Genomic DNA, 14,400 nt, shown 5'->3' on the forward strand with positions numbered 1-14,400 from the left:
TCTGATCCACGGCGTGGATTCAGTCATGAATGAATGAAGCAGATTTCACAGGGGAGAAGAAGACTTGAGGGTGCAAAACCCGCCAACTGACTTTATGCCCTTTGGCTCAATGCTGGTGTAGACTGTCTGAATAGCAGGTGTGAAAACCACCTGGTGTGTGTGTGTATGTCTTTTTTTAATGTGCTTTCATTCCTCTCCTCTCGCTGCTTTTCTCACTTCTTTTTGACTTGAAAGAAAATCAAGGCCACAGATGTCACACTTAACTGCTGATGGTTGTGACAGTCTGGTTATATTACAGTCATTCATTCTTTAATCGGCTCCATCAGATATTAGAACATCCTCATCCAAATCTATAATTGCTAATGTTTTCTTGACAGTCCCGTTTACACAGGAATCTTTTACCCATCTGACATTAGAGGATTTTGGCAAAGGACCATGAGAGGTAAGAAGGGAGGCAAAATGTGAAAAGCAAACATGTCCGCCTTTTTCTCACCTTTAAACCGAGATGCAGTCATCGTGCTCAGATCAGTCTGAGGAAGAAGGACAGAGGACAGGACTAAAGCTGAATTCTCTGCTGGTCAGGTAAGACAACATGGATCCACACACGACAACATTTCTCTTCTTTATAGACACGCGCAGTCGGCTGTGATGTGAATATTTCTTAAACAATATGCAATAATTCCGTGGAAATTGTACCTGCTTTTGAGATGGCATTCATGAGACGTCTTTTGTGTTTTGTCTCTCAGCATGCATGCTCCGTACGTGTCAGTGCTGCTCTTTCTTCTGCTGCTGAGCTTCCTGCCTCCTGCAGGTGTGTCTGCAGCTCGTATAATGCATTACACATCAGTGGACCTGCTATTGTGACTCGTAGATATTCTGAGATGAGAGACGAGGTGTGAAATGTGCGCTCACACTGCCGTCTGCTTTCAGAGGGGAGCGAGGCGGCTGGCAGGAGGGAGGAGAGGGAGAAGCGAAGCGTGCCGTACTGGGGCATGTGGTCATCTGACTTTTTCGGATGGTTGGAGGAGCTGCGAGCCCAGGCGGCCGATAATGGGATGCTGGACTTGGCTCGCACCTTCTGGGCTCACTTCCCCATCAGCAGCGAGCTGGGCTATGACCGTCCCGAGCCTGAGACTGAGGCTGAGGAGTGAGATGAAGGGTACAGATGGAAAACTGAAAGATGTTAGTACAGGAAGAAGTTACCTGTATTACCTGTTTAGATGTTTACTGGAAAAAATCATCACATATGATGATAATCATTGTTATTAGAGTTTCTTACATGCTTTAAACATTGCAAAAAAACCAAAACAATGTCAATATGCATTTTATCTAAACATGTTTACAGCAGGGAGATATAATGTGGAATTATATAAGTAGATATAAACTTGGAGCATCGTACTTTAGCTTCTTTACTCTGTCTGTATTACACTGGCACATGGTCGAGGTTATCCCACCTCTTGCTCACTGACACCTGGGATACGCTGCAGTCATTAAAAATAAAGCACAAAGAGTGAAATAAATTTAGAGCAAATTGCAGCAGCACAGCTTTGTTTGTGCTTCCTTCTCTTCCCATTTGTGCCGTGGAGTAAATCACTCAAACTGTATGTAAAGTACCTGAAAACCAAATCACTCCAATAACATCACATTATCAGTCACAGGAACTATTTTAGTGCTAAATGAGCACTTTTACTTTTTGCTGGTTTGAGTATATTTTGTACGTGCTGACAGTTTAGCTCAGTAGATGCAAAAACACAGTGAGAGGTGGAGACTGCTGACTGTGCAGTTGCTTCACTCCAACAGAGCACCTCTGGGGTGTCGTGGAACAGGAGACTCACACTGTGGAAGTGTAAGGATGTGACGCTGTCATGAGATCAAAGTCTCCGAGGAAAGTTTCCAGCACCTTGCTCTGTGTTTTGAATCTGTGCCATGAAGAATCATGAAGGCAAAATGGATGCAAGTCCTGCGAAAACCTAAATATGCTCCATAATTCAGTAGCTTGCAGAACCAGCTTTAGCAACAGTAATTTGAAGTAACTATTTCCTCTGTGAGTTTATCAGTCTCTCACATTGCTGAGGAATTTTGGCCCAGTTTTCTTTAAAAGGTTCATTGAGGTTTGCAGGCATTCATTTATCCACAGCTCTGCTAAGTCCTACCGCAGCACATCAGTCATGTAGAGGTCTGTGCTTTGGCTTGGCCATTGAAACATGTTGATCCTTTTCTTTTTCTGCCATTCTTTTGTAGATTTGCTCCTGTTTCATGGTTGAGTCAATGACTGCAAGGTGCCCAGGTCCTGTGCCTGCAAAACATGTAACAATCACCACAGTAACCACCACTGTGGTACCAAATTCAGCAGGTGGCTGCATTTGCCATACTTGTTCAATCTGTTTCTAATCGCACCGTCTGAACTTCACTCTAGCTGAGACCTGTAGAGTCTGACACGTCGCTCTCTCTTCTCTTCTTTAAGATCATTGCTCACGTTTTTCCTCTTTGGTGTTGTGTTCATGCACACCTGAAGGCTCACAACCAACAAACTGCCAGAACCTCTGCTTTTACAGAGGCACTCACGCTCACTGATGGTACATGAATCAAGCGCATTTGACAGGCAGCACCTGGCTGATATTTACCACTCATAATTCCCATGGAAATAGGAAGGGTTTACTTATTTTTTTCAACAGCAGATCTTCATTTTAGCTTTGTTGTTTTTTTTTTAGATAAATAGTGATGTGATGTAATATGGCACGCTTTGTGGTTGATCTGAGGTTGTATCTAGAGAGAGAGAGAGAATCTTACGAATGTATATATAAAATTAAAAAATAAGGAAAAGCATTATAGCACTTTCAGAGGGTCAAAGAAAGGGAAAGCGTTCTCTGAAATAAGGTGTGTTTTGTATAAAAGGGCCTTTCAGTTTAGTCTGATATTTACTTTGGCACCTCTTTTTTTTTTTTTCCAGTGACCGGTTTGTGTTACCTTTCAGAGACATTTTGGATGTCTGTGTCAGCCTCGGGTCATAACACACAGACTGTCAAATCAAGTGTGAGAAGGGGTGAGGAGGGAGCAAAGACAAGTGCGGAGGGCAAGAGTGAAGGACCGACAAGAGGAAATTGTGTTTCAGTTCAAAGTTCAGTGTATTTTTCAGATCTTATGATGCTCCTGCTCCTAATTTCCTGAACTACCAGCAGGCACTTTGGCATATACAGTATGAGAGGATTACCTCTTTGACTTTATCTTTTCCCAGTTATGCTCTGATGCAGAGATGCTCATTTCAAGGTTCTGTGAGCAAATGCAAGTTTTGTGTCAAGTTTTTTTTGAAAGCTTTGTGTCTGAATTGGAGTCCCTGTGCCAGTCATATCCCAAACCTTTGCTGTTCTTTAACTGGGCAGGATCAAACAGATGCCAGATGAAGGTTTCGTGGCTGTGAAGTTCTTCATTCTGTCAGAAACATAATTTCAGCCCTTCATCTTTTTCCACTTTTCTGTTTTTCCTCCCTTGTTCCAGTGTGTCAGAGTTACAGTGGTCCACAGAGCAAAATATAACACAAAGGCTCTAAAATAGGTTTCAAACATAAGGCCCAAGGGCCTGAATCAAGTCGAATCCGGCCCACTGGACTTGTGAGGGAGTGCATAGATTTACATTTTTTGTGCATTTTGTGCATTTTCATAGGTTTTAGAGCTTTTCCTATTGTAATTAACTAACAAATTAACAATTAAATGACAGATTGCACGATTAATAAATCTGCAGTTCACACAAAACACTTTCATAATTACAGGACAGTCTGTGCAACAACTATGTAAACATTTTCTGCAGGATTCTCTCCTTCTCAGACCTTCATATCTCACAGTCTTACTGCCTTTACTGTGAACATTTTATGTGCAGAGTTTAAAACTGTAACTGTTTCACATTGTTCTCAGAGACGAGGTGCTTTCAGACAAAACTATTTTGAAGCTCAGGTACAGAAAGAACTTCACAAGCATCTTTATTTGGTTTTGTTTTCCTTCCTGCCCAAGGACTCGGTGCATGAAGTGATTAAGACAGACTCCTGTGCAATCATTTCTATAGACAAGCCTCAATTGAGAGTGGAGGCATTTCTCTTTCACTGAGGTTCACAGCGTCCAGCTATTCACCCGGCCGGTCGAGATCAGAAGGAACAACTTCTTGCTCTTTTTTTTTTTTGTTGGTCTGATCAGCAAGGAGCTGAATTGTGTCTGTGTCTGAAGAGCACACAGCTGCAGCAGTGCTTGTTTTATAAAGCCATTTCTGTAAGAGCTTGAGTGAAGAAAATACAAAAAACCCTTTCTGCACATATTCATACTCACGCTTTTCCTCCGTTTTAATAATTTTTTGACCTTCCGTATCTCGCCTCTTTCTGTCTTTTGTTTACTCGAGTCTTATCCGTTCTTTTCAAACCTCACGGCGAAAGCTGCACAGTCATCAGCCAGCTTCTGGTTTCCTGCATTCCAGCTCTACCCTTGAGAGACGCGAAGGCTGTTTGTTGTTCCAAACCAAACACAGTCCCACACACGTTCATTATATGACAAACCGAAGCCAAGTCAAATTTGAATTTCTAAATGAGTCTTCTAAAAGTGTTTGTTTGTTTTCATTCTGGTGACAAACACAGTGACAACTGCCACGAGTTACTTATCTGAGACTGTGAGCTGTTTTCAAGCTTTTTCCAAGGACTAGAAAGAAAAAAGAATTTGGTGCATAAGTTTTGGATTTTCTATAATTCACACGCTCCCTTGTGTAAATCTAAAATTCTCCTTCTTACATTTGCACTGAGTTCTTCGGACTTTCCTGTTTTTCGAGTTTTGATCAATGAGTCCTTTTTATGCTGGCAAAGACAAACTACCAGTTGTAGTCAGTCATGACCACAAACAAAAAGTTAATAGGCCTTGGACCTGGAGAACCCTCAGCACCATTTATTAAAAGATTTGAGCTCACATATACACAAGCCTTGACCCTGTGTTCAGTTAGAAAATTATACCACATAACATGCTCACTCAGTTCTTATTTCTTAAAGTCATTAAAGATGTCTGCTGTACAATCATTCCACCCTGGAAAATGAACCGTTCAAAGAAGTAATTAAAAGCCCCCAAACTACCATGACTTTCATGCCAGTGATGAGTTGACACAAGCATCTGACCACAACTGTAAATCTGCTGTGTGGAGCACGGAGGCAGCAGCAGAAACAGTAATGTGCATGTTCAGTCAGCCGCGTGACAAACAAACACAAAAGCTAGAAAACCTGTATTACAACCACTCCAGGTAATTCACACAACAACAGATGAACTAAAGCCCCTGAGGTAGGCGAATAACAACAGTGACTCCAGCAGCTGAAGGTTTTTAAAGACTCCATATTTTTATTCTTGGACTTTACAGAGAAGCTTTGCGGGATCCAGACTACAAATCCATCATATTTGCCTTATACTGAGGCTTGGCACAGCCAACTTTAGCTTTAGGTAACCGTCTCCTGATTGGCTACTTTTTTCAATCTGAAGTTTTGAATAACAGGTGAGCGGGGCTTCTGTACTCAGACTTCTGTATCAGAGATTACTCCCACATCAAATTGAGGAAAAACTGTCTGAAAGGCAGAACTACATCGTCTTTAAGAGGAGAAATCCAGAATTTATTGTATATACAGGGAGTGCAGAATTATTAGGCAAGTTGTATTTTTGAGGAATAATTTTATTATTGAACAACAACCATGTTCTCAATGAACCCAAAAAACTCATTAATATCAAAGCTGAATGTTTTTGGAAGTAGTTTTTAGTTTGTTTTTAGTTTTAGCTATTTTAGGGGGATATCTGTGTGTGCAGGTGACTATTACTGTGCATAATTATTAGGCAACTTAACAAAAAACAAATATATACCCATTTCAATTATTGATTTTTACCAGTGACACCAATATAACATCTCCACATTCACAAATATACATTTCTGACATTCAAAACAAAACAAAAACAAATCAGCGACCAATATAGCCACCTTTCTTTGCAAGGACACTCAAAAGCCTGCCATCCATGGATTCTGTCAGTGTTTTGATCTGTTCACCATCAACTAGAGATGGCACGATACCACTTTTTTATGTCCGATACCGATACCGATATCATAAATTTGGATATCTGCCGATACCGATATGAATCCGATATAGTGTTTTTTAATCAACAAAACTGTTTTTTAAAATATCTTGCTGCATTTTGCAAGTCTGCAAGTTCATACTCAAGTTTAAAACAACAACTACACTAAAGCTATTCTGTTATACCTGTATACAAAAAAAATATTTCATAGTTCAGCAATACTGATCAATCTAATAAACTTAAACCTACACCATCCTCCCTATTCTGGTATTTTAAAGAGTACTTAGCGTAAATATTAAGCAACCTAACTAATAGGGTTCCAACTCCCAGCAACAACAAAAATAAATAAATAAAAAATAGGGAACCACCCCTCACGCTCCACCTCATGATGCTTAATCAACGTAATCAACCTTAATTTGATGCAGTGTGAAAAAAAATGCACAGAAATCAATTATTTTTCAAGAAATATTAAATAGATTCAACATCTTTCTTCAACAAAATTGCAGACTGCACAGATGGTACCTTCCCAAAGGAAAAAGTACTATAGCTTACTAGGGTATATATATTAGACTTAATAGTCACTATATACAGTAATTGACTTCTATTCATTTTACATCAAATTAAAACTTTGGGTGTCAGATAATTATTTATTAAAAGCTAGACATTTTAAATGAGAATAAGAAAGAAAAGTATGTCTTTGTGCCCCCTTTTCCCTGTTAATGCCCTATCGGCCCCCCTGGCTAAACTTTGTTAGATCCGCCCCTGCACAGTTACCAGCCGTCAGCTACGTAGAAAAAGATCCTCGAGTAGAAACTAATATTAAATACATTCTAACAACAGCTTATCAAGCTTAAACGTGCTGCTGTTGTTCAGCCGCTGGTTTCCTCTTTCTGGCGCAAAGTGGGCCAAAAACAAACAAGAGAGACTCATGACAGAAAAGCCGATCAGCTGATCATTAGCAGTTTCATGATTGAAGTAGCAGCCGGAGAGCGAGAGGCAGTCGCTCGTTAAGCTTAACGCAGGAATGCTTTACAAACATTCAGAGATGGACTTACACACTTGCTTTACTTCTCTCGGGGATAACTTTGTCGGAGATGAAATGCCAGGTTGCTAGCGAAGCTCCAAATGCTATCCAGACCACCGACAGGTCCCGCATGCCACAGCCGCTCTATCACGTGATGCATACTGCTCCGACGTTCTGAGGCGAGTTACGGCGTGTTGCAAGTTTTGTGAGGTGCTTTCGTGATATTTAATGGATCGGATTACATTTTTTATTTTTCTCCGATATCCGATCCAGTAATTTAGGTCAGTATCGGACCGATACCGATACGTAATATCGGATCGGTCCATCTCTACCATCAACATTGCGTGCAGCAGCAACCACAGCCTCCCAGACACTGTTCAGAGAGGTGTACTGTTTTCCCTCCTTGTAAATCTCACATTTGATGATGGACCACAGGTTCTCAATGGGGTTCAGATCAGGTGAACAAGGAGGCCATGTCATTAGTTTTTCTTCTTTTATACCCTTTCTTGCCAGCCACGCTGTGGAGTACTTGGACGCGTGTGATGGAGCATTGTCCTGCATGAAAATCATGTTTTTCTTGAAGGATGCAGACTTCTTCCTGTACCACTGCTTGAAGAAGGTGTCTTCCAGAAACTGGCAGTAGGACTGGGAGTTGAGCTTGACTCCATCCTCAACCCGAAAAGGCCCCACAAGCTCATCTTTGATGATACCAGCCCAAACCAGTACTCCACCTCCACCTTGCTGGCGTCTGAGTCGGACCGGAGCTCTCTGCCCTTTACCAATCCAGCCACGGGCCCATCCATCTGGCCCATCAAGACTCACTCTCATTTCATCAGTCCATAAAACCTTAGAAAAACCAGTCTTGAGATGTTTCTTGGCCCAGTCTTGACGTTTCAGCTTGTGTGTCTTGTTCAGTGGTGGTCGTCTTTCAGCCTTTCTTACCTTGGCAATGTCTCTGAGTATTGCACACCTTGTGCTTTTGGGCACTCCAGTGATGTTGCAGCTCTGAAATATGGCCAAACTGGTGGCAAGTGGCATCTTGGCAGCTGCATGCTTGACTTTTCTCAGTTCATGGGCAGTTATTGTGCGCCTTGGTTTTTCCACACGCTTCTTGCGACCCTGTTGACTATTTTGAATGAAACGCTTGATTGTTCGATGATCACGCTTCAGAAGCTTTGCAATTTTGAGACTGCTGCATCCCTCTGCAAGATATCTCACTATTTTTGACTTTTCTGAGCCTGTCAAGTCCTTCTTTTGACCCATTTTGCCAAAGGAAAGGACGTTGCCTAATAATTATGCACACCTGATATAGGGTGTTGATGTCATTAGACCACACCCCTTCTCATTACAGAGATGCACATCACCTAATATGCTTCATTGGTAGTAGGCTTTCGAGCCTATACAGCTTGGAGTAAGACAACATGCATGAAGAGGATGATGTGGACAAAATACTCATTTGCCTAATAATTCTGCACTCCCTGTAGAATTAAATAGAATTCATTAACATGCAAATATGTTTCACATCAAAAAGGTTTTATAGAGTAAGATACCGCTTGGCTGAAAGGTGCCAGTATATGTGTAAACTGATTAGATGTAATGTGGCTGTATTGAAAGTCTCCACTTTCAGCTGGTGAATTTAAAATATGGAAGAGGGAAGATAATTCAAGCTGCAGCCACTCAGTCATTTCACCTTCTTGTAGCACTTACGTGGAGTTACATAAAGTACCGATGGATAATTACCAAAGTAATAAGCAATTTGGGCTAGTGTCAGAAGACTGAGAACGACTCTTAGAGCTCTGGTACACGAATGGCAGAGAAACCAGACAAACACAGTTATGTGGCTTTAAAAGTACTTTAGTGATGTTAAGCCTTGCAAAAGAAATTTGTAAACAACACAGTATTACAACAGGTTTTAACAGAATGTCAAGTATAAAAATTTCCCCCAAAGTAGCAAAAAAAAATAGAATTAAATAAAATTGTGCACAAGTAAAAGAATTAGTCTTTTTTAAGTCCAAATGGTACCGGTGGGGCCCATAGAATTCGTCTGACAAGGAGTGTGTGTGTGATTGTCTGTCCTACCGTACTACTTGTACAGTAGAGGATTGTAGTCCATCAATGTGCAAATGAGTGTGCGTGTACATGTATATCGTCTCCTAGGATCTTGGGTTGGCTCGCCATCCAGTGAACACTGGAACACTCTGGGTTCTGGAATCGCTGACCTGGTCTTTGGATTCGTCCCATATAAAAACCTGACCTATAAACAATGGCCAAATATATGTCACGTGCCCTTTAAGGATAACTCTCACAAATTAAACTAAAGTAGTGTCACAGTGCAGTAACTACTATTCAGATCAGCTATCATCAATTCAATCATCATCAGTTCAGTCATGTTGTACAACATTAAAATATCAAGTTTCAAAGGTCAAAGTATCAATATCCAAAATTTCACAGTATCAAGGTTCAATTATTTGTAACCTGCAGTAACATTAAAGATTATCTACAAGGTTGCAAACATGCAGGAATTATAGTCACCATATAATTCACTTTCATTGTAAACATTAATTACATCGATCAAAATAAACTCACTGTACATATATATCTAATCACAAATAAATAAGTATATTACCCCTTTTAAGAAATGGAATAATATGCAAATGCTTATCAGAAATTGAACAAAGTGCAAATAATCAATTTCAATAACACGTAAACACAAGGACTCAGTCCACAAATAGGAGTATTAAAATAGACGTGCTTAATCCCGCTTGTACCATAGGCCTACCAGTACAAGTGGAAATACACTAAAAATTACCTCCAAGTGTTCAATACTGAGTATTGTAAAACAACTGATTGACATCAAAATTTAAACAGGAAGCAGGATAGTCTGATTACAATTATCTCTCATAAAGTTATTTTTAGCTGCTTTAACCATTTACAGCTTTTCACATGTTAATGACTTAGTTAACGATCTAACTAGCATAACAACAGCGTTTCAGAGACATCGAACAACTGTACCCACACTCCGCACATCACGTGTCTGATTAGCCACATTTAGCTTACCGCCGTCGAGTGGATGCTCAGCATTTACATGGAGCCACAGCTCAGTAAACCCTCCGGTTTCACTCTGCCCTTGACAACAAAAGTGCAAATACATAATTTGTGAAAAATATCAGTTTAGATGGTATTTCTTTTAACTCGTTAGAGGTTAATTTCTCCAGCTTACCGATAACAAAAGTTTTAGTCCGTCTGCTCTGTTCGGCTGTAGAAGCAAGAGACTGAAAACTTGGGAGCTGGTACTAAGGAGGGACAAGAGCTGCCTAGAGCTTCACCGATTGGCTGACATGTGAGGAGTGGAGTAAAACAATAGGCTCTCATCAGAGCTCATCAACCCTCTGAGAAACTTAACCCTTGTTTGACCAGAGCATATCATATATAATCTGCATCCCTTCTATGTTTAAATAATTATTTTGATCTCATTTCACTTTCATTAACCGGGACAGTAAGAACAGAACAATGAACATTAAATGTTTTAATTTTTCTTCTCTTTCTGTTTGAGATGATTTTAGGAACTGGGTTACACCCTCCCCTCTTGAATTCATGCAAGTCCCTTTGCATGTCTACTGTAAACTGCATCATCTAAGAACAATAATTCAGCTTTAGAATTTAAAGAGTCAATGAAAGCTGTGGTTAAACCCTGAAATAATGATTTGACCACAGTGACAAGGGGATTTCCCAATTCAGCATAGTCTAGCCTTTTTGGTGGCTGGCGACTTCTTTCTGATCTTCGAACAGGAATTTCTTTGCTTGTTTGTTCATCTCTCTCTTTGTTTACTGTTTCCCTGTCAAATATCAAGTCCTCTCCTTCCTCATCACTCCCTAACATGTCCGAAAGCAGTAGGATTTGTTCATCCCTCATGTCAGGGCGATCCGTAGAAGGTAAGTCTCTTTCCTTTTCAGGTTCGTCATTTCCGGGTAAGTCTCTTTCCTTTTCAGGTTCGTCATTTCCGGGTAAGTCTTCCCCATACAAGGCTTCTCCATAACTCGCAATCTGATTGTCATAAGGTTGGTTATGGTCAGCATGACTGGCTGGAACAACATCGGAGATGGTGTCTGCACAAGCTGGAGCATTACCAGCCAACTTGTCTTGATCTGCAGTCACATCATCTTGACCAAGACTTGATTTATGGGTCAGCAGAAGATCTCGCTTGACAATGTACGCCGAGTCATTTGGCACTGATCTATCTGCAAACCAGTGGACTGAAACAATATCATCCTCGTCCGAGGGGTGATCTGCTCTTTCATTGTCTTTCTGAGTGGTCCGTCGCGTTCTGGGCCTTTTCTTGGGTTCTGGTTGTTCAGGTTTCACTTCCTTGGCTGCAGAGAGGAACCCACAAGGGAGTAAGAGGTCTCTGTGTAGGGTGCGTACGGGGCCATCCCCGCCCTCTGGTTTAACGGTGTAGACAGGGAGGTCTCCAGCTCGTTTCACCACCACATGGACGGTCTGCTCCCATTTATCGGCGAGTTTGTGTTTTCCTCGAATGCGTATGTTCCTGACCAGCACTCGGTCCCCGATTTCCAAGGTAGATGTGGTCACATGTTTGTCAAATCTGGTTTTGTTCCTTTCGGCTACCTTTGCAGCACTCCGTGTAGCTATTCTATAGCTCTCCTCAAGATGGGATTTGAGGTCCTTAACATATTGGGAGTGTGACTTGTTTTGTTGTTCTCTCACAGGTAAACCGAAAGCCAAATCGACAGGCAACCGTGGCTGACGCCCAAACATCAGCTCATACGGTGTGAATCCAGTTACCTCGTTCTTGGTACAGTTGTACGCATGAACTAAAGGCTTTACAAAATCCTTCCAATGTGACTTGTCTTTGTTCTCCAGAGTTCCAAGCATACTTAAGAGTGTTCGGTTAAAACGCTCCACCGGGTTGCCCCTGGGGTGGTACGGCGTAGTCCGAATCTTCTGTATGCCTGCTACTTCACACAGCCCCTTGATCAACTGAGACTCAAAATCAGGCCCTTGATCGCTGTGTAATTTTTCAGGAATGCCATAGTGTACTATGAAATGGTCCCACAGACACTTTGCGACAGTCCGAGCTTTTTGGTTCGATGTTGGGATAGCGACTGCATATTTAGTAAAATGATCTGTGATGACAAGAACATCTTTCACATTACTGCTGTCTGGTTCAATGGATAGGAAATCCATGCAGACTAGCTCGAGGGGTCTTGTCGTCATGATATTCACCAAAGGTGCAGCCTTCTCAGGTAACGTTTTCCTGCGCACACACCTGTGGCAGGTCTTTATCTTTTTCTCCACATCTGAGGACATTCTTGGCCAATAGAACCTGGCTCTGACCAGATCGAGTGTGCGCTCTATTCCCATATGACCCATATTGTCATGTAGGCTTGTCAACACAGACTCTCGCAGGTCTTCAGGTAAGACCAACTGGTAATGTTTATTACCGCCTTCTCTTCGTGTTCTGTAGAGAATGTCATTGCACAGCTCGAACCTGTTCAACTCTCTCAGCAACAGGACTACGTCTGGAAGTTCTTTCCTCAATGTGGGAGGGGGTTTCTCCCCACTCTCCATCTGGGTAATAACATGTCTGATGCACCGATCAGATCTCTGGCTGTCTCTGAGATCTGCCGGTGACAGGTGGGGAATGATGTGTAAGCCTCCCAATGTTTCTTCCTGCTCAAAGCTGTCAGGTATAGCATCTCCAGAAATGGCAAGACTTTCGACAAGGGTTATACCTGCATCATCACCCAAAGCTTCAGAGGTGGTTGAATGATAAACAAACTGTCTCTCACAGATAGCATGAACAACGTCCTGATCGACTGAGTCAATATTGTCTGGATCTGACAGATGTTGTTTTGCGAACTGGCATATCCGGTCTCTCTCTTTTTGAGATGTAAGGTCATCAGGTAGCCTGCCATGAGGACGACGCGAGAGTCCATCGGCATCTCCATTTTGTTTTCCAGAACGATACTGGAGTCTGAAATTGAAGGTAGAGAGGGACGCCAACCACCTGTAACTGGTTGCATCGAGTTTTGCTGAGGTGAGGATGTAGGTCAGAGGGTTTGAGTCTGTGACAACGGTGAACTGATTGCCATAGAGGTAGTCACTCAGCTTCTCTGTTACAGCCCACTTTAAAGCCAAAAACTCGAGCTTATGTGCTGGATAGCGGGACTCACTACTTGACAAACCTCTACTCGCATAGGCGATAACCCGCAGCTGTCCCTCCTGCTCCTGGTATAAGGCTGCTCCAAGGCCCGTAGTGCTCGCATCCGTATGAAGGATGTAAGGCAGCTTTGGGTCAGCAAAGGCCAGGACTGGAGGCGACGTTAGCTTGTCAATGATAGTCTCAATTGCTTTCTGGCATGCAGGGGTCCACCGTCCATAAAACGGCTCCTTTGGATCATGATACTGATTACTCCTCCCTTTTGATTTACAATGCTTCCTCAGTGGTGGATAACCGGACGTTAGATCGTTCAGCGGTTTCACAATACTTGAGTAGCCTTTAACAAACCGTCTGTAATATCCACAGAACCCAAGGAAGGATCTCAGCTCCTTAAGGTTCTGAGGGACTGGCCAAGTTTTAAGTGTGGCTGTCTTTTCTGGGTCAGTTTCTACTCCGTGTTGAGAAACAACATGCCCCAAGTACCGAACTGAGGACTGGAAGAACTTGCACTTCTCGGGGGACAGCTTTAAGCCATACTCCTTTAAGCGTTCCAGGACTTTCATGAGTCTGGCTTCATGCTCCTCAAGGGTTTTCGAGAAAACTATGAGATCATCCAGGAAAACAACAACTTCCTTCAGATTTATGTCTCCCATGCATCTCTCCATAAGCCTCTGAAAAGTACTTGGCACGTTTGTCACTCCCTGTGGCATACGGTTGAACTCCCAGAAACCTAGTGGACAGACAAAGGCAGTCTTGGGCTTGTCACTCTCTGCAACTTCGATCTGATAATAGCCGGATTTAAGATCGAGTGTACTGAACCACTTGGAACCTGAGAGTGCGGTGAAGGTGTCATCCAGTCTTGGGAGGGCGTATGCATCTTTCACTGTTTGTAAGTTTAACTTACGGTAGTCAACACACAGACGTACCTGACCGTTCTTCTTCCTGACCACAACAATTGGCGAAGAGAATGGGGACTCGCTCTCGCGGATTACTCCAGTTGCGAGAAGCTCTTGCAAATGCTTTCGAACAGCCTCTATGTCGTGCGGGTGAATCGGTCGGGCTCTGTGTTTGAATGGTGTCTCATCTGATAGCTTAATGTGGTGTTTGACCTTGTCCGTCC

The 14,400-nt window shown here is 42.2% G+C and overlaps 1 protein-coding gene across 1 annotated transcript; it reads left to right on the top strand.

Moving 5' to 3' along the window:
- The first annotated feature begins 323 nt into the window (after positions 1-323).
- On the top strand, positions 324-1,481 carry otos2 (otospiralin 2). The gene is made up of 3 exons (XM_082509123.1): positions 324-582; positions 747-811; positions 931-1,481. Exons 1-3 carry the CDS (start codon positions 506-508, stop codon positions 1,149-1,151), a joined length of 363 nt encoding a protein of 120 aa, XP_082365249.1. The 5' UTR covers positions 324-505; the 3' UTR covers positions 1,152-1,481.
- Positions 1,482-14,400: the final 12,919 nt, after the last annotated feature.

The sequence above is a fragment of the Aulonocara stuartgranti genome, assembly GCF_965226115.1.
Source record: "Aulonocara stuartgranti genome assembly, chromosome: 16".
In the NCBI taxonomy this organism is placed as follows: domain Eukaryota; kingdom Metazoa; phylum Chordata; class Actinopteri; order Cichliformes; family Cichlidae; genus Aulonocara; species Aulonocara stuartgranti.